The sequence below is a fragment of the Panthera pardus genome, unplaced genomic scaffold, assembly GCF_024362965.1.
Source record: "Panthera pardus isolate Hobbes unplaced genomic scaffold, ASM2436296v1 HiC_scaffold_13, whole genome shotgun sequence".
Lineage (NCBI taxonomy): Eukaryota > Metazoa > Chordata > Mammalia > Carnivora > Felidae > Panthera > Panthera pardus.
In genome coordinates, this window is record NW_026526688.1 from 132941573 (window position 1) to 132969045 (window position 27473).

Here is a 27473-nt window from a genome sequence, read left to right on the forward strand (position 1 = left end):
AAGACAGATTAACAGGAGAAAAAAGTTCATTCATATGCACACAGAAGCCAACAAAAGTAGCTGGCTCCTTAAGCAGGTCAAGTTTAAGGTTTATATAGATAGCTAACTTCAAAGGGGAAAGGAAGGAGTAGGGGAAGAAACAGCATCTGTGAGAAGGACAAAAGATTTTTTTAGCAAAGACAAGGGTTTTTAAACAAACTGGAGATAAGAAACTTTGTGAAAATGTTTGTTTATACAAGTATAAGTGGCCACAAAACTCTCCTGGAGAGGAATTTGTGGTAGGTTTACTCTTGGTCTCTCTCCTGGGAGTACAATCTGCCCTCAAGAGGGAATTCATGGCAATGTCTCATTTCTCAGAAGTTTCTGCTTTTGGTCAGATAAAGGAAGCTTCAAGAAGGTTTCTTTCTGCATCTGTTTAATCTCAAATGCCCTTAGCATCGAATAATCTTCATACCAACAAAAGTTCCAAGTGGATCCCCACAGCAACTGTTGGACAGACTTGAAACAGGGCAGCACTGGGGAGCAGGAGGCAGCTTTGTTGGCAAAGGATCTGAAAATATCCAAACCCATGAATCCTAAATTTTGAATCAAGTGTTGTGTGGTCAAGGTTTCAGGAAGGAAATGACAGATCCAGGCCAAAAAAATTGAATTTGGGGACTTGAGAAAATGTATAATGGGATTATTTATCAAGGTGTGGGCAGGGTATAGAGAACCTGCAAGGGGTTCTAAGAACAGACTGATAAGAACTAAATTTGTTCATACCATGGGAGGGAGCATTTTCCGAACCCAGACAGAAAATGCTGCATGGAGAGGATCACTGAGAGGTGAGAAGAGCTATGACCTTCAGGAGAGTGACATAGTCACAGAGAGGGCACTGAGAAAATGTATACATTGATTTTGCTCTCCTCCGCCCAAATTTCTCCTGCAGTGCACTCCACTGGCTGTACCCAACAGAAACCATCAGGCAAGAGAACCTGATGATGCAATTCACAGGCCCTGGGATAGCTCAGGGTGGAGAAGAGTGGAGAGTGGATATGGTGTGCATCTGGAGGAACAAATGGAAGGTTTCTAGATTCTGGGGGGAAAGAATCTTTTCCCAGTGTGGGAGAGGTAGAAAACAGCTGTAGACCAGCTGTGTCCTCTCCTTGCTTAAATGAATCTTTTGGAGCTTCCTCTCTGAAGGCCTAAATATGCTTTGGTTTTTCACCCTATTTTCAAAGAATTCCTCAAATCTCAACCATAAAATTCATGAGGGTTATTGTATCTGCTTCTTTCAGAGAAGGCAGGTAATGAATAACATTGCACCACTGGGGCAAGCAATTGTTCTCCCTGTTTAATGTGTTGGCCCTCACCAAAGCACATGAGAAGCTTCAACCATGTGCTGAATCCTGGAGGGACTTCTACTTGGAGTGAGTGCTTTCATTAGTGGTTCACACAAGAACTACTCATCAAAGCCCACCATTGTTCCCCAGCAGATCCCAACACCATGAGAATGAGGCTACTTGGAACTGCTCTTAGGTATGATTTACTGTTTTTCTTAATCCTGGAAGAGAACTACCCCAGTGAATAGTTCTTGGTACATTCACAAAGCTGAAAGCACTTGAAATTCCTCTCCCAACTAGCAGAGCTTAACAACCAACTTACTCTATTAACAAAAGGGAGACATTTTCCATTGAATCCAAAGAGGTTTTATATTATGCTGGTAGAGTTTAACTAATAAGGGAAATTCAAATAAGAATAGTCAGAGCAGAAAGTTAAGAACCTGGCATTCAGGGGAAAATAATTCCAGGGACGTAGGGAATAAAATAAACTGGGGGGAGGGGGGACGGGTAGAGAAAAGAACTAAAGGCAGAAAAAGAATAGGAATAATATGTCTGATCACATCATGGGCTAGGCTTCAAAAGGTGAATTGTCATGCCATTAACAACATGAAGCAAACCATTCGGATATTATTAAGTCTGCAATATGACAAATGCCCCAAGCCTTCAGGTAAGTCATACTCAGGAATAGATTCAGAATTTGTGAACCAAAAGTTTGCTGTATGTGTGGGGACTTCTTTTTCCAAATAGAAAAATCAAAATTAAGTGTAGGACTTTGTAAGGAGCCCATTCAAGTGGGGAGCTCTAAAGCTTAAGCTTCTTAGCTTCGTAGTGTATCCACCTCTGGCCACACTCAAGTATCTATTACCCCAAATGATATACAAAAAGATGAGGGCAGGAAAAAAATAAGTATGAGAAAACCCTGCATGCACAGAGAAAGAAGAAATAAAAAGACATTTATCATAATATTATCTGAGCAAAGAAAAATAAATATGGCCAAAATAATTTCTCCCGCTACACCATTCTCAATCAGCTCCAAAAGCAAAGCATTTTTACTATACTTGATTCAGCTTCAGTTATATATATCATCTATATGATATGATAGGAACCAGAGGAATCATAGCCTGAGATTTACTAAAGTCAGAAGACTTGACCTTGGGGTGCCTGGGTGCAGTCAGTTAAGCACCCAGCTCTTGATTTCAGCTCAAGCCCCATGTTGGTCTCCACGCTGGGCAAGGAGCCTGCTTAAGATTCTCTCTCCCTCTGCCCCTTCCCTGCACACTCTCTCTGTCTCTCAAAAAATAAAAAAGACTTGACCTTGTTTATAGGTCAGTAAAAACCTGTAACTGATTTCAAGATACCATGTTTACAGTGGCATCAAGTCAGTGGAGTGTGTGACTCTTGATCTTGGGGTTGTGAGTTTGAGCCCCACATGTGAGTGTAGAGATTACCTAAAAATAAAATCTTAAAAAAAAAAAAGACACCATGTTTGCTCAGATCTTCATGCTCTCTTAGCCTGTTGGAATCATTTTTAACATAGGCAACAGTGGAAACTTTCAGAAGGGCTGGCAAATGCCTGAGGAAAAGAAAAGAGCACGGCCTCCATGGCTCCATCCTATACAGAGTTATGAAATGAGACCCAGTGAGATTAGTGAGTGATGAGTGGTACAATCAGATGAGGAGATCTGAGAGGAATGATGAAGAGGTGTGGAAACATGGCTGTTGCACAGCCTTGCCTAAGATAAGCCTGTGGGATCCTCTAGATAATAATTAAAGTAATCTTTCAATTACACATTATAGAAGAGGGAGAATGTACTCATTTCTCCTGAGCTGGAGAGAGAGAGAAATCTTTGAGAATGTCCCTGAAAAATAATTCCATCTTCCATGACTCCTCATCCATGACTGGTCACAGTGGTCCAGAGTTCAGGAAGCTCTCACTGAATAAGCCTTCCTTGAGGTAGAGGTGAGGCAATAGGTAGGAATACATGGATGATTCATAGATGAAATGTTTAGTGTAGTACCTGGCATATAGTAAAATCTCAAAAAATAAAAGCTAGTATGTTACTTATTATATATAATAGTCAATGATAAAGATCTACTTTTTCTTTTTTTTTAATGTTTATTTTTGAGAGAGAGCAGGGGATGGATGGGCAGAGAGAGGGGGGACGCAGAATCTGAAGTAGGCTCCAGGCTCTGAGTTATTAGCACAGAGCACGATGGCAGGGCTCAAACTCATGAACCTCGAGATCATGGCCTGAGTTGAAGTTGGATGCTTAATCAACTGAGCCACCCAGGTGCCCCAAAGCCTACTTTTTCAATAAAACTATATTTGGGTGAAGATAAGTGATGCTACTACTAATGACTATACCTGAGTGCTATTTCACTCAAAATATTTAATATTCCAATTGTGTATTGCTGCTTGCACACTTAGTGACTTAAAACAATAACCATTTCATAATGTCTCAAGCTTGTGTGGGTGTGGAGTTTGGGCAGGTCACTCAGAGGTACTGAAATAGCAAATGAGCTACTCTGGAGGGTCCAAGGTGGCTGTGCTCACATATGCTATGCCTTTGCAAAGACAGATGGAAAGCTGTAATCTGCAGGCACCACTGAACAGTGTCTTCGGTGGATTGAGTTTCCTATAAAGAAGATCAGGCCTCCCAAAACAAATATCCCAGAGATCTAGGTCAAAATGCCAAAGCTTCTTATGAGCCAAACTCCAGAGTCCTCAAACATCACTTCTGCCTCAATCATATGGTCAAGTAACTAAAGTCAGTCCAGATTTAAGAGGAAGAGAATTAGATTCCACCTCTTTACAGGAGGAACAGCAAAGAATTTACAGTCATCTTCACTGTACTGTAATGTTTATGTGTATTAAATAAGAAATGGTAGAAATGGTCTTAAAACAGCTACCCATGTAAGCTGTTGACATTCATGGATGTTTGGTTCTTAATGGGGAGACCTGTTTCTGCCGTGCTAAATATTTCATCTGGCTGTTTGTTTCCATGCTGCATGGGCTGGCCAGTAGAAGAACTTCAGGCATATGAAATGTCAAATCCTACATTTCCCCAGAAAGGCCATTCCTATAAAATGCAGTCTAGCTATCATCTTTTAAAATTCCAAATGAGGTTCTCCTGAAAGTTTGGTAATGAGACATTCTGCTCCTAACAGAGGAAAAAGGCTCGCCTCAAAGTTCCTTATCACCTCTCATCTCTAACCTCATCAGACCCATGAAAAGAAACAGTGGTACAAAGGAAAGAAAGAAAACACTTAAGTACTCTAAAGGGATGAGTTAAAGTCTCAGTGAAGCATTAATTATTGGAGTTATTAAGCCATTTTTCCCTCATGAATGTTGTAAAGAAATGATACCCTTCATTTCATTTTTTACAGGTGAAATCATCAAATGACTATATGGTCACATTGTGTCTCAAAACAACCCTAGAAGGTAAATAGGAAAGGTACTATAATTTTTCCTACTTTGTAGATGAAGAAACCAGTGACTTGACAAAAAGTCTCTTGGTGGGGCGCCTGGGTGGCTCAGTCATTTAAGCATCCAACTTCGGCTCAGGTCATGATCTCACAGTCCGTGAGTTTGAGCTCCACATCAAGCTCTGTGCTGACAGCTCAGAGCCTGGAGCCTGCTTTGGATTCTGTGTCTCCCTCTCTCTCTGCCCCTCCCCTGCTCATGCTCTGTCTCTCTGTATCTCAAAAATAAATAAAAACATTAAAAAAAATAAAAATAAAAAAAGTCTCTTGGCTGGCAGATGCAGTTCAGGTCTGGAACTTAGATTCCAATTCTATATCAGTGTTCTTTCAGCCATGCCAATGTCTCTGGATAGACTCATTCAGTTGGGCTAAATAACGATCTAATTTCACATCAACACTCCATATTTAAGTCTTCAAGACTAATAACTTTGTATTCAAAAATTTGTCTCATTTCTTCATTTTTCACCAAGAGTTTTATTTGTTTTTTCTACAAAAAGGACATTCTGCATTTTGTAGACAGTGCACACCAAATTTGAGTGCCTCAAAATATGTGACTTCTTACTTATCCAAGATTAAATGGTATTCATCATACTTAGCAAGGACATCATGAATTTCATTTTCAAAGTACTTTGCAAGCATCAGCTAATTAAGCCTCCCTGTAGTCTTCAGTGTGACAGTTATTTTCAAAATATCTCTCATTTTCCAGGAAAGTTCTCTATTCTGTCTTATTTATACAAATCAGCACATTTGTTCAGTTCTTAAAATAAGCTAAAGGCTGTGAAATTATTTTGATCAGTGTGTGGCAAATACAATTAGCTCAGTGAGACAAAAATGCCCAGTGACTGGTCTGAAGGACAACATAGGACACAGCACAAGAACTCGAGGCCTTCTACATTCTGGATACTAGATTGTTCCACGAGGTCCAGTCTTTAGAAGATAACACTGTTATCTGCTTTGTAAGTGAAAATTTGAAGGGTGCCTGGGTAGCTCAGTCTGTTGATCTCAGGTAGTGAGTTCAAGCCCCACATTGGGCTCCACGCTGGATGTGAAGCCTACTTTAAAACAAAACAAAACAAAACAAAAAATTGAAAATTCAGGGTGATTTCCCACTTTGGTCATTCTAAATGACACAGCTATATTCTGTCTTCATATTTTGTTTTTTACTTCAGGATGGAAATAAACATGAGACCCTTAAAAAATAGTTCCATCCTGGACACAGCCAATAATCAGGGATCACATAGGAGATGTTGAGTTGATGGTCAAAAAACCTGCACAGTTGGCTGACATAGGTCATGTGACAAACTCTATACTCGCTCCAAGTCTTATTACGTCTTCCCACAGCTATGCCAAGATTTTCAGCACTGTGGTAGCCTCCTATGGGCTAAAGCCAATGTGAAAATACCTCTTACCTGGAAGACATTAGTTCAGGAATATCCTTTTCTCCTAAGTATGGATTAGAAGCATGTAGAAAACTAGAATTTAAATATGTGTTATATAGGACAGGTTTGTTTTTGTTTTTAATGAGTGAACTAAACATAAACATGTTTGGAACTAGGTCTCCTGGGCAGTTTGAGATCACCAAGGAGAAGAAGACAGGGAACAATGGAGGGAAAAAGCAAAGGAACACTGAAGATTCATTTCCTTTATGTCATACTTAATAGAAGACATAAATGACTATAATAATATTGATGAGATGCACAAGGCAAGGCAATGGAAATAATAATTACTTACATGTGTCTGTTACTTCAGAGTTTGTAAACAGCTTCTCCACCTCAATGATTCCCATTTTTTTAAGTTTGTTTGTTTGTTTGTTTATTGAGAGAGAGAGAGAGAGAGAGAGAGAGAGAATTTCAAGCAGACTTTGTGCTGTCCGACACGGAGCTTGAACTCATGAACCGTGGCATTGTGACCTGAGCCAAAATCAAGAGTCAGATGCTTAACCGACTGAGCCACCCAGGTGCCCCTCAATGGCTCTCTTTGACATTGCAGGGAATTGTTATTTTCATTCTATACATGAAGTTTGGAGAGATTAAGTAATTTGCTCAAAAGTAGTATTTAGTACTTGGCAGAGCCAGGGCGCAATGCCCAAATCTCTGATTTCTTGTCTGCAGCCTGTTCTGCAGCCATGTGAGAATCTTGAATTCAGAGTCCAAAGCAGTGCATTCTAATTGTTCACCTCTTTTTTCTTTTGAAGTTTTATTTAAATTCTAGTTAGTTAACATATATGGTAAAATTGGTGTCAGGTGTAGAATTTAGTGATTAACCACTTACATACAACACCCCAGTGCTCATATGTGCCCCCCTTAGTACCCATCACCCATTTAGCCCAGTCCCTACCCACCTCCCCCCATCAACCCTCAGGTTGTTCTGTATAATTAAGAGTCTCTTGTGGTTTGCTTCCTTCTATTTTGCCCCCTTACCCATGTTCATGTTACTTAAATTCCACGTAAATGAAATCATATGGTGTTTCTCTTTCTCCGACTTATTTTGCTTAGCATGATAAACTCTAGCTCCATCCGTGTCATTGCAAATGTCCTTGCTCACCTCTTAAGCCTTGCATTTAGCAAAGTAATCAGATTCTTTAAGCTTCTGTTTATTTATAGTTAAATGTTGTCTACTTCCTTTCTTCATTGGATCAAATGAAGAGAGTATAAAGAAAGTACTTTATCACAGTGAAATGTTATATAAATGTAAAAAAGGTATAGCTAAGTCCAACTTCATGAATTCCTGGGGCCTTGCCTCAATATATCCTTATAGTTAAGCCTTCCTCCCTTCTGTCTGAAAGAACAAAGAATCCCTCTTCTCTTCAAAATTAAACCTTCCACCTGTGCTTTAATATTAGACCAGCAAATATTTATCAAAGGCTTCCTGAGATCCTGTCATCTCACTTCATCATTGTACAGATGAAGAACTGAGACTCAAAAAAGCTAAATTTTTTTAATGTGTTATTTATTTTTCGAGAGAGAACACATGCACATGTGCGCGCAAGCAGGAGAGGGGCAAAAAGAGAGGGGGGACAGAGGATCCAAAGTGGGCTCTGCACTGACAGGCTGACAGCAGCAAGCCCGATGTGGGGCTTGAAATCATGACCTGAGCTGAAGTTGGATGCTCAACTGACCGAGCCACCCAGGCGCCCAAAACTAAATAATTTAACCAAGATTATGCAAATTAAGTAGTGAGCCCAGAAGGCCTGTGTCAGAGCCTGTGTCTTTAATCACTGTGCAATATTGTCTTCACAGTGACTTGGGCAGCTTCTCTGTTTTCTCCATTTCAGTTATCAATTAATGTGTAATAATCCAACCCAAAACTAAATGACTTAAAACAATCCCCTTATTTGTACATGATTCTGCAATCTGAACTGGGCTTACCCTGGTGGTTCTTCTGGTGATTTTTGTCTGGAGTCATTCACATGTCTCCAGCAAGCTGGGAGCTCAGCTGGGGCCAAACCATCCCAGATAGTCTGTCATTTCCCAGGGTTCTATGTGGCCACTTATCATGCAGTGGTCCAAACTAGTCTCTAGCCCAAACTGTCTTACAGCATGGTAAATGACTTTCATAGAAAGACAAATCCCAATATGCAAGTACTTACTAAACCTCTGCTGGCATCATGTTTGCTAATGTTCCATTGGCTGAAACAAGTCACAAGACCAAGGCCAAAGTCACAGGGCATGAAGCCCAGAAGTTGTGGTTCACTGGGGTTCTCATTGTTTAGCAAATCTCCTTTCTCCCTTTTTCTTCTCATTCGTTACTTATGCTTTCCCCTCAGCATAGAAAATGCTTTAATGACCACATTTAAATACAAATAAAAATTTCCTGTGACCACATGTCCCCCCTTAGCTACCATCTTACCTTCCTTTCACAGCCAACCATCTTAAATAAGTAATCTACATTCATTGTCTTCATCACATCACTGTCTATACATGCTCCAGTCACTGCAGACTGGCCTATACCAACACTATTGCACCAAACTTACTCTCCCTCCACTCTCCAATAACTTCTGTATTCGCAAAGGCAATGGATAATTCACTGGCCTTGTTTACTTTGACCTCTCTATGACATTTAACACTTTCTTTTTCTTATGTGACTCTCCTTTCCCTCATCCTTTGTATCTTTACCTTTTCTCATCCTCTAATGTTACCTAATGGTCTTTACTCACCAGGGTTGTGGCTCCTGCCCTCTGCTCTACTCACTGTATGGTTTCTGATAGTAATAGCATCCAAAACTCTACTTTAGCCCCAAGCTCTATGCTTACCTCCACACCTATTTATCCAAGTATGTCTCTACTCAAATGCAATGAGTCTGAAACTAATTCATCATCTTTCTTCTAAAACCAGATCCTCCTCCTCCCCAGGGCACCTGGGTGGCTCAGTCAGTTAAGCCTCTGACTTCAGCTCAGGTCATGATCTCCCAGTCTGTACGTTCAAGCCCCATGTTGGGCTCTGTGCTGACAGCTCAGAGCCTGAAGCCTTCTTTGGATTCTGTGTCTCCCTCTCTCTCTGCCCCTCCCCTACTCATGCTCACTCTCTCTCTTTGCTCGCTCTCTCTCAAAAATAAATAAACATTAAAAAGTTAAAAAACAAAAATAAAACCAGATCCTTCTCTTATAATCCCTTATCTTGGTGATAAATTTACCCACCTGCCCAAATTATAAATGTGATAACCCAAGACTTTTCCTTCTCTTCTTCCCACAGTGTCGAATTGGTCATTAATGCTTATCTGTTCTGCCTTTAAATAGTTCTCAGAAGTCTCCAGTGGTAAATGTTTAATAACCAGCTTTGGGCAGGATGGGGTGGGGATAGAGAGGTTGTTGGGTGGCATTTGATGATTTTCATGTTATAATCGTCCCACCATGGCTGTTTTCAGGCTACTGATATCAGACATGACATCACTGAACAGAACTGGGAAGAGATGCATGGTAGCACACATTATAAAATATTTCCACCCACAGATATAACAGGCATAAATAACCTTGAGAGTAAGTAACAGCAAAATGTAGTAAAATGAGTATGAAGTGATGAGTTTTGAATATTTATTTCCTTTGTTTTTAATATAATTAAGTGTATATAATGTAATTTTTAGTGGTGGCTTTGTTTAATAGTTCCCAGTACTCCTAGAAATTTAACAGTTGGCTCTCACAAGACAGTACAAGCTGGATCTATCCCTTCTCCATTTCCAAGACCACAGCCAAAATTTAAAGGTCTGTCCACTTCTCACTGTGATATTGCAATTTCATTTTAGTAAGTCTTTGTACTGGTCTGTCTCCACATTGGTCTGTCTCCCTTTTTAACATACAAACCTGATTATACCACTCCCCAGCTTACAGTCATCCATTGAGACTTCATAGCTTTTTAATTGGAATTCCTTGTTTAAAGCACAAAGATTTGCCTTGTTTCTGAGCCTTATCTCCTTCTACTTCCCCTATTAACACCCTAGTGACTCAAATGTTTGCTATCTTATGTCCCTGGACCTTCATCTATGCTGTTTCAACTCTCCGGGTTGTCCTTCCATCTTTGAGACAGCAAACTACCACTGATTGGTTTTCCAAATATCAGGTCAAGAATTACTTTCTCTGAAAGCTTTTTCTATAGAAAAGCAAATTAGCATAGTAGTTAAGAACACAGACATAAAACTAAACAGCCAGGTCTCAAATATGGCTCTGCCACTTGTGTAACCATGAACATGTTATTTAACCTTATTTTCCTTACTAGTAAAATGATGAAAACAAAATGCTATTTCATAAGATCATTGTGAAGATTAAAGAGGTATTATGTGCAAAGCCCTCAGAGCAGTGTCTATAACTTAGCACCTAAGACTTAGTAAATGTTAGTAATATTAACTATCTAATTTTAAATGCTTCTTATCTCTGTTTCTGTTGCATTAGGTAGACATCACACTATACTAAATCATTGATTTCCTTGATTTCCTCCTTTTTAACTCTTCAAACAGAAACTTTGTAGCCTTGTAGGGGCACCTGGGTGGCTCAGGCTGTTGAGCATCCAACTTCGGCTCCGGTCATGATTTCATGGTTTGTGGGTTCAAGCCCTGCGGCAGGCTCTGTGCTGACAGCTCAGAGCCTGGATTCTGCTTCAGATTCTCTCTCTCTCTCTCTCTCTCTCTTTCTCTCTCTGCCCCTCTCCCGCTCGATCTCTATCTCTCTCTGTCTCTCAAAAATAAACATTAAAAAAAAAAAAAACAGAGGTGCCTGGTTGGCTCTGTCGGTTAAGCATCCAACTCTTGGTTTGGGCTCAGGTCATGATCTCATGGTTCGTGGGTTCAAGCCCTGCATCAGGCACTGTGCTGATGGTATGGAGCCTGCTTGGGATTCTGTCTCCCTCTCTCTCTGCCCTTCCCCTGCTTGTTCGCTCTCTCTCTCTCTCTCAAAAATAAATAAACATTACAAAAAACAACAACTATGTGGCCTTGTGCTTAGGCAGTGTCTAGTAAGCACTTAATGGATAAAAGAGTGAATGAGTGATGCACATTATGGCCAACTGGACATGTGTTTCTTCTTGATTCATTCAGTTGCATTAGATTCAAGAAAGTGAAGAGAATTTATGAGATCCTATGATCAAGTTAAAGGGCAATGTTTTCTCAAATTTAATTAACTATACATATTGCTATAAAAACTAAAATCAAAGGAAATTAGTCTTGAAACCCACAACACTTTTGATGATTCTTGCTTACTCTTTATGTTGCTATTATTTATAAGAAAATGTGGTAACAGTCTCTTAGCCTAATTTCATTGTCATTTGTGATGAGTGTAGGAAAAACTGAAGTTAAAAGGAACTTTGGTAAATGTGTAGGCAAAAGAGACTTTAAATATTCCACTGGAAAAATATTCTGACCTCACAGCAAAACCTACATTATTTTCTGAGGCTCTGAGTTGTTTATTCAGGATTCACAATTTGAATGTGTAGATTGCTTTGGGTATTATTGGCATTTTAACAATATAATATTTATTCTTCCAATCTTTGAGCATGGAATGTTTTTCCATTTCTTTGTACCTTCTTCAGTTTCCTTCATCAGCTTTCTATAGTTTTCAGCATACAGATCTTTCACACCTTTGGTTAGGTTTACTCCTGGGTATTTTATGGTTCTTGGTTTAATAAACAATTTCTTTCCTGGGGCGCCTGGGTGGCTCAGTCAGTTGGGTGTCCAACTTCGGCTCAGGTCATGATCTCACGGTCTGTGAGTTCGAGCCCCGTGTCGGGCTCTGTGCTGACAGCTCAGAGCCTGGAGCCTGCTTCAGATTCTGTGTCTCCCTCTCTCTGTGACCCTCCCCCATTCATGCTCTGTCTCTCTCTGTCTCAAAAATAAATAAACATTAAAAAAATTTTTTTTAAAAATTTATTTCCTTCAAAAATAAAAAGAATCACATTTGACTTTTATGAAAGAAGGGAGAAAAAATAATAAAAATGTATTGAGTGTCCTGGGTATCAGGCAGTTTTACAACTATTATTTCTTCTAATCTTCACAAAACTGAATTAGATAGCATATGCCGTATTAGCATAGATATGCTATAGATCTATGCTATAGATCTGCTGTAGATATGCTATAGATATACTATAGACATGCCAATATCTCCTGGAAACAACCTCACAGGCATACCCAGGAATAATGTTTAATGGCATATCTGGACATCCTGCAGCCCAGTCAAGTTGTCACATAAAATTAACCATCACAGACATTATCCCCTTTCTAGGTGGGGAATCTGAGGCTTAGAGGCTTAAGTAATTTGCCAAAGATCACAAAGTCGGCAAAGCACCAAAGCACCATTCCCCTTCTACTAAACTAGTAGTTCTCAGTCAGGTCAATTTTATCGTCAGGAGATACTTGGCAATATCTGGAGACACTTTTGGTTGTCATAGCTGGTGGCAGGTAGGGGACTTGCTATGATATCTAGTGGGTAGAAGAGGGGACTTGCTATGATATCTAGTGGGTTAGGGATGCTGTAAACATCCTACATACCACAAAGAATTACCCACCCAAAATGTTTACAGTGCCAAGATAAAGAATCCCTGCACTAAATGTACTATTTTTTTAAACTGTACTCTTTTATATTTTTACAGTTTTCCAAAACTATTCTACTAAACAGTATAGGCTGATCTAAAATATAAATGATTATAGGGGCGCCTGGGTGGTTCAGTCAGTTAAGCTTTTGACTTCAGCTCAGATAATGATCTCACGTTTCATGGGTTCGAGCCCCACATCGTGCTCTGTGCTGACAGCTCAGAACCTGGAGCCTGCTTCAGATTCTGTGTCTCCCTCTCTCTCTTACCCTCTCCCAGTCTCTCTCTCTCTCTCTCTCTCTCAAAAATAAATAAACATTAAAAAAAAATTTTAAATAGGGGCACCTGGGTGGCTCGTTGTTTGAGCGTCCAACTTCAGCTCAGGTCATGATCTCACAAGTGGGTTTGAAGCCCACATCAGGCTCTGTGCTGACAGCTCAGAGCCTGGAGCCTGCTTCGGATTCTGTGTCTCCCTCTCTCTCTCTACCCCTCTCCCACTCATGCTCTGTCTCTGTCTGTAAAAAAATGAATAAACCTTAAAAATATTTTTTTAATTTTTTTAATAAAATATAAATGATTTAGTTTCATAAATCTGATAAAATGAATGAATGCTAAATTCTGAATATGGAGGAAGGAAACTGCATTTTTCAATGACTTTTTACATTAGCATTCACTGAGAGAATAAAATATTTTAAATTATCATCAATAATAAAGATAGGAAATAGATACCACTTATATGCTCGAAGCAGTAAATACCATAATATAATATATTTAATTTTGATACAATAAAATCATGAATATATTTTCAGTGGATTTAGTAGTTTACAGAAAAAAGCAGCAGTTTATGGTTCATGAAATTCACAGAATTATCTTCAATTTTAGAATTATAAAATATTAAAGCTAAAGGATCATCAAGGTCATCTGCTTCATTGTTCATCACTTAAGGAAATTGTATCTAAGAAAGGGTAAGCTACCCAAGGCCTCTTAGCCAGTTAAGAACAGTGTTGGAGCCAGAATTCAGCTCTCCTGACAGTTACATGCTTTTTTTGATTCCAAGGTGTTTTTCAATATCCCTGAAGTGTTAGAATGTGGGGTAGAGGGAGTTGCTCTATATTTTTATTTAAACATGTTCTTCATTCAAAGGAAATTGAATTTCTATGCTTTTGCCTTGTTTCAACTAAAAAAGCATTGAAAGGGACTTTCAATATCAAATAACCCAACCAACTTTCTATGATAAGACTTTTTTTCCTCAACACAAAAAAATGTATCTACTAAGTATGCAAAATCTTAAACCTTAACATTTCAGAATGCTTTGTTTAAAAACTCAAAGTGAATTCCAAATTTTTCCCAGTACTGGTTCAGAAGTTTTTTTGGTTTTTTTTGTTTTTCCTCCTTCCCTACATCTTTGTGTAAGAGGTAAAGTAGAGGTCTTTATTTGCAAAATTGCTACAAAAGCACCAGAGCTGGAGCCAGGAAAGCTCAGTTTGAGCCCGATTCCCTTCTTAACATCTTTCCAACTTCCAGCCTATCCTGTCGTAGCCTTTCTAGTCCTGTTCTTCATCTCCCACATCATGGGGTTGTTGCAAATGTCAAATAAGATAATATCTCATTTGTAAATCTGTTTGATAAACACAAGGCACTTTGATAATATAAACTTCCAGTATTTGTTACACATCATTACTAGTTCTAAATGTTTATTTCAAGATATAAATGGAACACACATGCCACTGTCAGTATTCTGAGTTTCTGACATTATGTACAATCATTTTCAGAGGGGTCCATTAGAGGAATTAAATTTAAGTCTCCAAGCTGAGTACATGTTACTTTCATTAAACATGGAATAGATTAGTTTTTTTAAGGTGTTATAAGGTTATATGTGATTTAATTTTTTCCCCCAAGACTTAATCTCCATTCTTCCAACACACTGTTCCCTAGTCTGGGCGGCCCACCCTCGGGGGTTTGAATAGGAGGATAGGTGAAAGAGTGTTTTTATTTTTTCTAACATGATAAGGAAGTCTGTGCTAGTACCTGTAGGCTCCTTTTCTTCAATAAAATCTTTGTTAGCGAAGTTAGAACACAGACCTATAGTAATTCCTATGTGTCCTCGAAGCAGCAGCATAGCAGCAGTAACAGTAGTAGTGGTAGTAATGGGGATATAAATCTGATGAAGAAATGGAAATAATCTGTTGATTAAAAGGGGTAATGAAGGGGTGCTGGGTGGCTCAGCTGGTTAAGCATCTGACTTCGGCTCAGGTCATGATCTTGTGGTTCATGCATTTGAGCCCTGCGTCAGGTTCTGTGCTGACAGCTCAGAGCCTGGAGCTTGCTTCAGATTCTGCATCTCCCTCTTCTCTCTGCCCCCCCCCCCTCCACTTGCTATCTCTCTCTCTCTCAAAAATAAATAAAGATTTAAAAAACTTAAATGGGGTAATGAAACATATTGCCACTCCCTGCTAAAATTCCAGTATAATGATAGAAAAAGAGAAATAATAATATACACTCACAATAACAAAGAAAAAAGAGGAGGTGACAAGATAAAAGATTCCAGCAAATTTTTAGAAGGTAGCAAGCAGTTGGAAGAATAGGGAAAGCTTAAACCTAAGGATTTTCAGAGAAGGGTACCATAGACAAAGAAGACAGTTAACACTGCAAAACCCAGAAAAGTTTCAAGAATTGTAAGTACCAGGTAATTTGAAAGTTGAGGTAAGGGGAGAGGTTGAAACCAGGAGGACTGATGGAAAGCCCGTCGGATAAACATGTCAGATCTTTCCTTCTGTGTCTACTGCCAGAGGACTCCCCATTTCAACCTTAACGAAAAGGGAAGGTTATTCTCTGGTCCTGGGCTCTAGATAGGCACCATAGGGACAGGCAGGGGGGATGGGGGAGGATATGGTGCCATAGAGAAATCTGGGGAGTGAGAGTCAGTATATTGCACTGAGAGACCTCCAGTCCCTTCACTCCTACACCTCACAGAATGTAGCAACCAAGCTTTTACCCACTCCCTGAGGTTGGAGGTATGGAGATCTTCTCTAGAAAAAAAAATCTCTCCAAGAACAAAAAATCTGACAATGACCACATCAAAAATGTTAGGTTCCTATCTCAGCCCCTCCAAGGTAGCTCTCCAAGGTGTCGAGCCCTGCCCATGAAATGTCTAACTGGCTGTTTAGTGACTTGCTACTAAATATTACCATACAACCAAAGACATTGGACATTCGAGAAAAGCTTTTAACATAAAAATCAAAGACCAAAATATACCAGAAAAACTGGGATAATATGGAAACGGAAAATGCAGGGCTCAAAGGAAAATTTTAAAATATTTAATTAATATCCTCAAAAAGATAAGAGTATATATCACACTAATGAAAACAGAAGAGGATAATATTAAAGAGGGGAACATCAGGAAATAAGAAATTGAAAGTTTAAAAATGTTTGAAATGTTTTTAATATGTTTAAAAAATGTTTAAAAAACCAATAGTAGAGATGAAAGATAAAATTAAGGAAGTTTCCAGGGCGCCTGAGTGGCACAGTCGATTAAGCGGCCCACTTCAGCTCAGGTCGTGATCTCACAGTCCCGCATAGGGCTCTGTGCTAACAGCTCAGAGCATGGAGCCTGCTTCAGTCTCCCTCTCTCTCTGCCCTTCCCCTGCTCATGCTGTGTCTCTCTCTCTCTGTCTCAAAAATAAATAAACGTTTAAAATTTTTTTTAAAAGATTAAGGAAAAAAAAAAAGATTAAGGAAGTTTCCAAAAATAATATAACCATGGAAAAAAAGAACAAAAACTGTAAGTAAATTAGAAAACCAATCCCAAAAGTCGACATTTAACTATTATGAATTCCAGAAAGAAAATACAAAAAACTAGAGGGAGAAAAATTATCAAAGAATTACATATTAAAATCTCTCAGAACTGTTGAATTTCCAAATTCAAAGAGACTAATGAGTGCCTAAAGTAAATTTAAAAGGATTCAAATTAAGGCAGATATTGTAATATTTTATTTTTTTTGGTTTTTTGTGTGTTTTTTTGGTAATATTTTAGAATACTAGAGATAAATATTAAAACTTGGGACAAAAACTTAAAAGCTTACAGAAAGAAAAAAAAACAGTTCTCATTTTAAAAAAATGGGAAAAACCAACACTGGTGTTCTTACTAGCACCAGAAACTAAAGAAAATGGATCATGTTTTAAAATTCTGAGAAAAAAAAATTGATCTAGAAGCAGCTTGGTGGCTGTCAGTTAAGCATTGGCTCAGGTCATGGTCTCATGGTTTATGAGTTGAAGTTGCTCATGAAGCTCTCTGTTCTCAGCAGCAGAGACTGCTTTGGAAACTCTGTTCCCCTCTCTCTCTCTCTCTGCCTCTACCCTGCTCTCACTCTCTGTCTCTCTCTCTCTCAAAAATAAATAAACGTTAAAATATTTTTTTTAATCTAAAATTCTATATCCGGTCAAACTATCAAGTGAAGGATGAAATACTCATGTTTTCTTGCTATGCAGAGTCTCAAAACTTTTGTCTCCTATATACCGTTTCTCAGGAAGCTTCTGGAGTATGTGCTCCATAAAAATGAGGGAGAACACCAAGATAGAAAAATATATGGGATCCAGGAAGCAAGAACTCAAACACAAGAAAAGAGCAAGGGGGATCCCCAGGGTGGTGGTAACTAGAGATCCCAGGAGGAAAGCAGGGTAGCTGCTTGGGGAGGGGGAGGAGGGGGGCTTCTGTCAAATGGAGCAAGAGAGCCAACACCTGGGAGGGACATGTCCGTGAGGAAAATGGGGCTTGGGGATCCCCTATGGGTTTGTTGTTGTTGTTCTGTTGTGGTAGTTGTTGTTGTTAGCATATTAAAATGAACTTTTAAATTTTGTTGGACAATTTGGGAAGAATAAATGTACCTGGAAAAGTACATTAAAAGAGGAGGCAATTTCTAGGGCCAGACAAAACACAATATTGTTCAAGAAATAAATGTAAGTATGATTCAACACAGGAAATTACTAGTTGACTCAGCTATGAAGAATATGCACATTGTCATAAATGTTAAATAGTGATTTAAATAACAATTGTGATGTAATTATTTTAGGAAGGGAGCATTTGTGTGTGTGTGTGTGTGTGTGTGTGTGTGTGTGTGTGTGTGTGTGTGTGAAGTGATAGCTGTTACAGTATTAAATCACAGAATGTTTGACATTAATGTATTTTTAAATATATATTTATTTTAAATATCCATTTAAGTATTTAGAAATATACACATATTTCTATTTCAGTAGAAGAACTTTATAAACCTCAAAATATTTTTTAAAGCTCTATAGATTTATACATTTATGTATAAAACTATGATTGCAAAAAATAATTTAAAAGAGACATCTATTTCTAGGCGATCCAGAGAATCTCTTTTAAAGACTAAAAACTCTGTTCCTAATACCAGTGGGAGTTGGACTACTAGGCTTAGAGATACTCTGCAGAGAAATGTATACAGCTCACTGCTTTTAAGAAAATTCCCCTGGAGGCCAATTTACTTAGCCTCTTTGTGCCTTGCTTGCCTCATCTCTAAACTGAAAAAGTTCATTTGGAACAAACGAAACTCAAATTCGAGGCAAATAACAAGTGAAACAGACCAGGTACAAATGCCAGCATCCCTTACAAAGGACAGTCTCTACTCAGAACCAGCCGGCTTTGCCATGAAGACCTTTTGTTGCTAAAAGGCCCAGTGGTTCAAGAGAAACTGCAAATCTGAGTTTTTGCATGAAACCTCTGATTTTTAAAATGCTAGTTTAAAATACACAATGCTTTGAGACACTTCAGTGGCTCAGTCAGTTAAGTGTCCAACTGTTGGTTTCGGCTCAGGTCATGATCTAACGGTTCGTGAGTTTGAGCCCCATGTCAGGCTCTGTGCTGACAGCATGGAGCCTGCTTGGAATTCTCTGTCTTCCTCTCTCTCTGCCGCTCCCCTCCTGCTCACTCGCTCACTCGCTTGCTCTCTCTCTCAAAATAAACAAACTTAAAATAATAATTAAAATAAAATAAAATAAAATACAATAAAATACACAGTGCCTGCCAAACCAAACCCATCTGCAGGCCACCACCAACCCACAGATTGCAATGTGAGACTTATAAATTAGCTGAACATTGATGACCACTTTAGGCAGTACAGTGTCTCATTCCTAAAACTCCGCATTGAATGCATGGGTTTCTTCACCACCAAAGAGGCAGGCTATTTTATCCCAACCTGACAAACTATATTACTTCACTTTGCCAATTTTATCTTTACTGTGAACACTCACAAATCTTAAGACTTCAATCTGCATAGCATCTTTATTCATGGAAACACAGTCAAAAACAGAGATAGGTGCTGCCCAAACACAGCTGGGCCAAAAAATCAAGGAGTCATTCTCACAGACACAATTGGATAAAAACTGTCATTAAATCCGTCTTTCCAGACATGTTAGTTCACATGTCTATAAAGGCATTACTGTAAAGACAGTAATCGCGTTTAAATACAAAGGTCAGTGTCAAGCTCATTATTTGCTAAGAAGATTATCTTTTAATTTTTCACAAGGAAACTTTTACCCACCACTGCTAATTATCTTCTTCGTTCGCAGGCCTAGAAAGCATGAAGACTGTAGTTTTTCTCCTATACATTTTGGGAACTGCAACTGCAATACCGGTAAATATCCTTTTTTCTGTTATTACATCTCTCCTCCCTACATTGAATTTAGAAATCCTCCATTGAAAAGAAAATGTGTTTATACAGTGGTTTGAAATTCTCTTTTTTGTTTTAATATTATTTTTTCCCAAGCAGAGAATGAATGACTCAAAATATTGATATAAAATACTTTCTGAAAGAATATTTCCTTCAGAACTACCAGATTCTACAAGATACAATAAATATAAATCTGAAAATGTTGATTATCATTTATTAGAAAGGGGATCTTCCAGGACCCAAAAGCCAAAGAGAATGGGAAGAAATAAATTTTCCTTTGGAAGTTTATCACTTAGTATGAGAAACCTAAGAAATTAGTATGAGAAGTCTTGGGAATGCACACCCATACTCTTTAGCAGCATTTTCTTCAAGATCAAATATATACTGGCTGATCAATTCTGAGTCTGTAATAAAACAAAACCAGTGGGTTAGGGCCAGGAAATGGTATGATGATCATAAATTGGCTCCTAACTCGTCCTTGGGGGTGGTTGGGGAGGGGGTACTTTCCAAGCAAACATGCTGATAATAGACAGAACTAGAACATTCTTTTCTTCACGATCAGATATCCTGGCACCACCATTCACACAGCAGTAAATCAGACACACACAAATCAGAATCATTTGAGACCATGTCAGCAGCCTTAAAATAACCTGAAAGTTATTATTGTTGTTGTTTTAATGTTGTTTTTAATGGCTTGGATGATCATGTAGATGTCTCCCAAATGATCCATATCATCCAAAATCAAGCTAAAGGATTTATGCCATTTTTTTTTCTTTTTTGCCAAATGGAAGAATCAATCTCCTTTAAATAGACAAAGTAATTTTTCTCATCCCTTCTCTTCCTCCGTCTCTACTATGTCTCAGATTCTGTCCTTGTTTTTTGGATAGCTGGTGGCTAACATTTGGTTGACAGATGTGTCCTCAAAGGCCAGCATCATGCCACCCAGACAAAGCATTTCTTAGAAAACAGAATTTACGACCACTCCTAGGAATTGTGCTTTAGTAGCTGGAGCTACTCCAGCTGAAATTATACATGTCCTCTGCAATTACAAAAGTGGGATAAATTATGTTCAGCACAGAAAGAAGCTCCCACAGACCCATTGTTTTCTCCTAAAAATGTGTTTTCCCTTGCAGCTGTTGCCCAGTATATAAACAGGCATCAAAAATGCTTTTGAACCAAATGTTTGATAACACATCTACATATAGACACATTTTAAAGGTTTTCTTTTGGGGACAATTTGTTATGTAGATCCAGTCAAACACTAAGAAGCTAAATATCTTCCCATAGGGTTTACCTCTTACAAATCTTGTGTCATTTTCCCAGATTGCCTGAATTGTACGGAAGTAAGTGGATTCTGTGTGGTTCAGGGATTCCACACATTTCCAGAGGGTATGGTGTTATAGATGTGGGAATAATAATAATAAAACAGAGTTTGATTGCAGAAAATTTCTGAAAGAAGATAAGCTGCTGTCCTTCTGCATTTCTTTCAGCTTGGAGAGGGAGAGCAGAGGAGGAAGGGTGCAGAGGGGGAGCAGTTCTCTACTAATAAGCCGAAAATCTCCTCCATCCCTTGCCTTCCATAATGCCCTTGCTGGAAACCTGCCAAACTGGCCACCATTCTTTATCCTTTCTCCCTTACAAATGGCTTCTTTGGAAATTTTTTCAAATGTTATTACTCCTTTTGGTTGAAAAGGTGATAAGCAAGAGAGCAAACCACATCTAAAATGAACCCTGAACTCCATGTCTTTCCTTATATTATACAATTGGTACAACAGAATGTGCTAATAGAGTAAAGACAAGTCAATGCAAATAAAATCTGGTTTTGTACTTATACCTCGATCTGCCTGACATGAGTATCCATAGCATCTCTGTAAGAAAGATTTGTAGTGAATACCTGCTTACAGTATTGGACAGTTCATAGTATTACCACTGTAGGATATTACTTCTAGCAATAGTCAGTTTTCACTTGGTTACTTTATAATTTACAAATGACTAATATACATAAACTTATCTTGATATTTCTGCTCACTTCACCTTGACAGATGATAGGGTGGGATTCACAATTCGTCAAATGACAGATAGATAGCTGATAGCAGAGTCAAGACTTGAAGGAAGATCTTTAATCTCTAAGTCAGTTGTTAAACTTCTCCATCATGTATCACTGCCAATTCTTCATCTATGCCTTCAGTCTTGCTAGAAATAGAGCCATCCTTCTAGTTGAAATAATACTCCATTGCTGTTCTTCCTAACTAGACTTAGTGTACTATTTCACACAGTTTTTGAATTAGTTCTATGTTAAATTATTTATCATAAGAGTTTTTGATGAATATAAGGCTGCTAGTGTTAAGAAAATAAATATTGAATAAAGTTTAAATCTTTTCTGCTATTTATCAGTGAATACTTAAAATTTAACTTAAGAAAATGTACAATGTTAAAGAACTTCTCAAACTCAACACCCAAAAAACAAATAATCCGGTTAAGAAATGGGCAGAAAACATGAATAGACATCTGTCCAAAGAAGACATCCAGATGACTAGCAGACATATGAAAATATGCTCAATATCACTCATCACAGGGAAATACAAATAAAAACTATGATGAGATACAATCTCACATCTGTCAGAATGGCTAAAATTAACAGCACAAGAACAACAGGTATTGGCAAGGATGTGGAGAAAGGGGAACCCTCTTGCACTGTTGGTAGGAATGCAAACTGATGCAACCACTATGGAAAATAATATGGAGGTTCCTCAAAAATTTAAAAATAGAACTACCCTATGATCCAGTAACTGCACTACTAGGTATTTACCCAAAAGATACAAAAAGACTGATTCGAAGGGACACATGCACCCCAATGTTTATAGCAACATTATCAACAATAGCCAAACTATGGAAAGAGCTCAAATGTCCATAGACTGATAAATGGATAAAGAAGATGTGGTTCATATATACAATGGAATATTACTCGGCCATCAAAAAAAATAAAATCTTGGCATTTGCAACAACATGCATGGAGCTACAGTGTATTATGCTAAGTGAAATAAATCAGTCAGAGAAAGACAAATACCATATGATTTCACTCATGTGGAATTTAAGAAACAAAACAGATGAACGTATGGGAAGGGAAAAAAAAGAAAGAAAAAAACCCATAAGAGACTCCTAACTATAGAGAAAAAACTGAGAATTGCTAGAGGCAGGTGGGTGTGGGATGGGCTAGATAGGTGATGGGTATTAAGGAGGGCACTTATGATGAGCAATGGGTGTTGTACATAAGTGATGAATCACCAAATTCTCCTGAAATGAATGTTGCACTGTATGTTAACTAACTAGAATTTAAATAAAAATTTAAAAAGAAAACGTACAGAGTTATATCTTTGGTAAATTTAATTTGACTTTGACTTTCTGCTAACAACAGTTCTTAAAATTATAGAGTATGAATGTTTTTTAAGTTTGGAAAGCACAGAAAATAATTCCAAACCTCAAAGGTGACAATTATTGAAATAATCTTTGCTCTATTTTCACCCAGTCTCTGCATACATAACTTTTTCTTAAATATGTTTGGGAGTCTGTTTTCACCTAAGATTATAATCTAGCCATTTGCTTGTATTCTTAAAAATTCTAGAGAGTATTTTTTAATTGATGTTATGTATGAACCATAGTGCTACTAAGAATGATGATGATAAAGGAGTAGCTAGAAATTTTAGACATCAGCATCTAGACGTGAATAACATGAGCCAGTTTCTACTTTTTTTCAGACAAATGCAAGGTTCCTGTCTAATCATCCAAAACCAACTGCTGATTCCTTGAGTTCCATCCAACAGGCTGAAGTGTTAGTAACACCTAACAACACTGCAATCCCCATGTTAAGGGTCGAAGATGCACAAAATGAAAAGGAAATTGCAGTGCCTGTAGAAGACCATCCCAACCATAAGGTAAAAGTAACATGGTTATGCGATTATAATTTAAAATTTTTCCAAAGGTCTCAATTTCAAAGCATAGTTAAGGATATTACCTCATTCTCACCTCAGCTTAATTTTTAGAAGATGATTATTGTATCAGTGGTCTCCAATTATCAAAAGAACTGTGAAAATTAGTGAGTTTTGTGTCTTTGGCCAAGGTGCTATATAATTTCATACCACAAAATTCAAATTCAGGTTATAAACTTGCAACTATAAAGTGTGAGGAACATTGTATATGAGTTTACCTGATATTATGTGAAAAAAATAATGAACACTAAAGGTTAGCTTATGAATTAAAATATGATGTAGATATTCCATTACCAATTGTTTCAGGAGTAAACTTTTTTTCTTGTAAGGCTGAAAAATCTTCAGTACTAAAGCCAAAGGAGGAAAGCCAGGACCAGTCAGCAGATCAGGACCAGAGTTATAGCCAAGAGCTCGGGTTACAGGATGAAGAGGAGAGTGAAAGTGACTTAAGTGAGAATGTGGAGTACATACCATCTGAAGGTACATTGGACCCAAAAGAAGATACGAATGAGCCTCAAAAGAAAAAACGCCCAGAGAACATTGATTTCCTTGCTCCTAATATTAGTTCCATTGTAGATATTAACCAACAAGAAAGCATCACAAAAACAGAAAAAAAACAAGAACAACCAATGAATGAATTACATTCTCAGTTGAACAGGAGCAACAAACATAGCCAAGATGTAAATGATCAAGGAAACCAAGAGCAGGATCCAAATATCCCCAATGGAGAAGAGGAAGGGGAAGAAGAGCCAGGTGAAGTCAGTACCCACAACAATAACGAAGAAAGGGAGAGAGAATTTCCCAAGGAGCATTCTAATAGCAAGGAGGATGAAAATAGTACCAAATCTGATGATGTTTTGGAAAAGTCCAGTGAACCAACTGAAGTAAGCAAAATGCAGAAAGATGAATTTGAGCAGGGTGACCAAGAACAAGAAGAGGACAGTTCCAATGCAGAAATGGAAGAGGAAAGTGCATCAAAAATTACTAAGCACAGCCAAGATGCTGAATGGCAGAGCCAAGAAGAAAAACCTGAAGTTACCAGCAACCATGAGGAGATGGATAAAAAGACTATTTCTGAGGCTTTGCTCGTGGAGCCTACTGGTGATGGTAACACCATGCCCAGAAATCATGGGGCTAATGATGATGGTGATGATGATCCCAGACACGATGCAACTGATGACTACGAATTCATCCCAAGTGAGGCCTTCTTGGAGGCTGAAAGATCTCAGTCCATTTTCTATCACCTCAAATATGAAGAGGAAAGAGAAAGAGAAAAAGAAAGAGCACGTGAAAATGGGAATGTAGATGCCAGTGAACCTGGAGAATACCAAGGGGTGAGATTCTTTACATTGATGCTTGTCTGATAGAGCACTTAGCTTTATAAAGAAATAGCCATGACCTTTCTCTGTGCTCTCAGTCTTCTGTGCCTATCTCTACCAGTACATTACTAAAATGTATTAAAATTATTTATTTTCCTCTGCTCTCCATCACCAGGCTGAAAGTGCCTATTTTATTTGGGTTCCCCTAGAAGCAGAGCCTGGATTTAAGTAGTTTATTTGAGAAGTTCAGGGAACAAAGAGGAATGGGACATGATATCAGGAAGGGAAGGAAGCTAATCAAAGGTATATCATTAAAGCCATGTACAGCACATTCCTCTGAATTACCCCATTTGGAGAATGAGGGAGCTGGGGCATTTGTACAGACTGAGAATTGCTAAGAGAGGTGTTAATTCCCCAGCACTTTCAGTCCTTTGAGCAGGCCAAATAGATGTCATGGTTTTCCAGGCACAGAGATGCAGATACAGGCAGTTGAAAGTGCCTGGAGCTAACTAAAATGGTAAATTCTGACAGATATGAGGAATGGGAAACACTAACAACTACTGCTCTAATGTCTTAAGAGTAGATGCCATGTAATATTCAGGTTAGATCACCAAGGTCTAGCAAAATGTCTCTAATGTAATAAGAAATCCAGGAATGTTTGTTGATTTAGCTATAAAGATGAAGAATAAAGACTTCAGCTCCAACTTTAAGTAAATACACACCAAGATGATAATCAGGAAACTGCAACAGAGTGGGAGTAGGGAAGAAGCATATTGTCATTGGTTGTTTAATCATTTGGAGCTTTCAGGCAAAACGCCAGCAGCCACCCACTAGGAGGACTTGACACAGCTTTTGGTGGCCAAGGTCAATAGTGACCTTGATTACTGAGAACTCTCCTGCCATTTTAAGGTAGGAGTTTTATTACACTTTAGAAACCTGGTAAGAAACCTTTATTAACAGCTCCATAGAGATTACTGATGTAATTGTGTCTTAACTATAGAATCACATGATAATACTACATTTCTACCATTCCAAAATCCAAATGGGAGGTCCCAGCTTTGCTCCTGATGTTAGTTCCAAGTTTTATTGAATAATCCCCAGAGATACAGCACTGAATCCAGTTGAGGAAGAAACAAATGGCTCCTATTCTCAAAGGGTTACTGTCTATTTCCACAGTTATGGCTGGTATCATTTTCAGATCTGAAATGATTTGGGTATGAAAAGCTTTGTGAAGGTACACACAGTGGAAATATAAATTATGTAATGGCTTTCCTGTAAATAAACTTCAGCTTCTGCTCTTGTTGTTATAAAGGCCAAGAAAACAGAGAGCCTACCAAATGAAGGTGAAAGTTCATATGAAGACAACAGAATGGTACATGGTACTGGTGAGTCCAGGCTAAGCTGCTCATGACTGTATCAAGGAAGAAATGGAATGGCCGCGTTAGGCTATCCCCATTCCATCATTTATTTGTCACTGCTTCTCAGAATTTTTCCTCTCTTACATCCTCCCCACAGAAATGTTCTCATAAACTGTTGACATTCTCTTGCATACATTTTATACATAACTATGGGCAAATGTGTTTACAAACTGGAAGTCTTGTAATAGTATGAAAGCTAGAATTCTTTTTTCCTAAATCCTGTGCTTCTGAGAAGAATTCATTCTACTTTATTTTTTTCTCTTTGACGTCATATTTATTTTTGAGAGAGAAAGCATGAGATGGGGGGGTTGGGCAGGGAGAGAGAGGGACAGAGGATCTAAAGTGGGCTCTGTGCTGACAGCAGCAAGCCCATTGTGGGGCTTGAACTCACAAACTGCGAGATCATGACCTGAGTCAAAGTCGGACACCCAATCGACTGAGCCACCCAGGTGCTCCTACTTTATTTTTTCTCAAATCCATAACTTACTAGTGAATTTAAATCCTGTATTTAATTGAGACCTAATTCCCAATAGCATACCCCAATCACAAAGATTTTAAATTTCAACACAAAATTTTCATGACTTATTTAACTTCTGACCAACCTGCACAAACTTAAATTATAGACTTCAGACTATGACCATTGTAGGCAGGCCAAGAAGAGCTGTTTGTTCTTTTTATATTCCCAATTCAAACTGCCCAGAAAATCTAGACTATTGTGTAACACAGTTTGATGTCAGAGGGTCCCATCTGAACATTAAGATGTCCATTAGAATGGTTTCTAATATTTTCCCAAATTTTCTTTAATTAGTGAAAATGGAGCTCATGTCTAGATAAATTTGAGGTTACATACTCAGTTTAGCTTTGCTCATGCTTCCTGTTCAATCTTTCCTGTCAGATTCTTGCATGAACTTCCAGTGTAAGAGAGGACACATCTGTAAAGCTGACCAACAGGGAAAACCCCACTGTGTTTGCCAAGATTCAGTGACTTGTCCTCCTACAAAACTCCTTGACCAAGTAAGTATTCTACAAAATAGTCTCTAAGGGGCCCCAAGTAGTTAGTGATTTGGATGAAAGTGGCTTGCAATTGAAATGTTTGTCAAAAAAAAAATGTCCAGGTTATCATCTAATACTTGAAATAATATTGAATAGGAACAAATGCCAGCAAAAATAAGGAATTTCAACTGTACCTTGAAAAGGTAATAATGGCATTGATATCTTCAGAACTCATTTTAAAACTCACTGTATCCTTG

At 38.3% G+C, this 27473-nt stretch overlaps 2 protein-coding genes across 10 annotated transcripts in view; one reads left to right on the forward strand and one right to left on the reverse strand.

The window, feature by feature from the left end:
- Window positions 1-27473, reverse strand: part of NUDT9 (nudix hydrolase 9) — a 101430-nt gene that overhangs the window by 13262 nt on the left and 60695 nt on the right. For 2 of the 7 annotated variants that reach the window (XR_008421730.1, XM_019464908.2), the window contains one exon: window positions 19094-19904. The exons of the other annotated variants lie outside the window; for them this stretch is intronic. The gene's annotated coding sequence lies outside the window, so the exon portion shown is untranslated. Of the gene's footprint in view, window positions 1-19093; window positions 19905-27473 lie in introns of those variants that run through there. 7 annotated transcript variants of the gene reach the window in all.
- The window catches only part of SPARCL1 (SPARC like 1), a 49321-nt gene that overhangs the window by 10758 nt on the left and 11090 nt on the right, over window positions 1-27473 (forward strand). The window contains exons 1-6 of one of the 3 annotated variants that reach the window (XM_053901400.1): window positions 4716-4764; window positions 19400-19464; window positions 23256-23432; window positions 23816-24820; window positions 26118-26190; window positions 27119-27237. In XM_053901400.1, coding sequence (XP_053757375.1) covers window positions 4731-4764; window positions 19400-19464; window positions 23256-23432; window positions 23816-24820; window positions 26118-26190; window positions 27119-27237 — 1473 coding nt within the window. In that variant the 5' untranslated portion in view covers window positions 4716-4730. Of the gene's footprint in view, window positions 1-4715; window positions 4765-17710; window positions 17771-19399; window positions 19465-23255; window positions 23433-23815; window positions 24821-26117; window positions 26191-27118; window positions 27238-27473 lie in introns of those variants that run through there. The other 2 variants (XM_019464811.2, XM_019464806.2) reach the window with 2 other exon arrangements.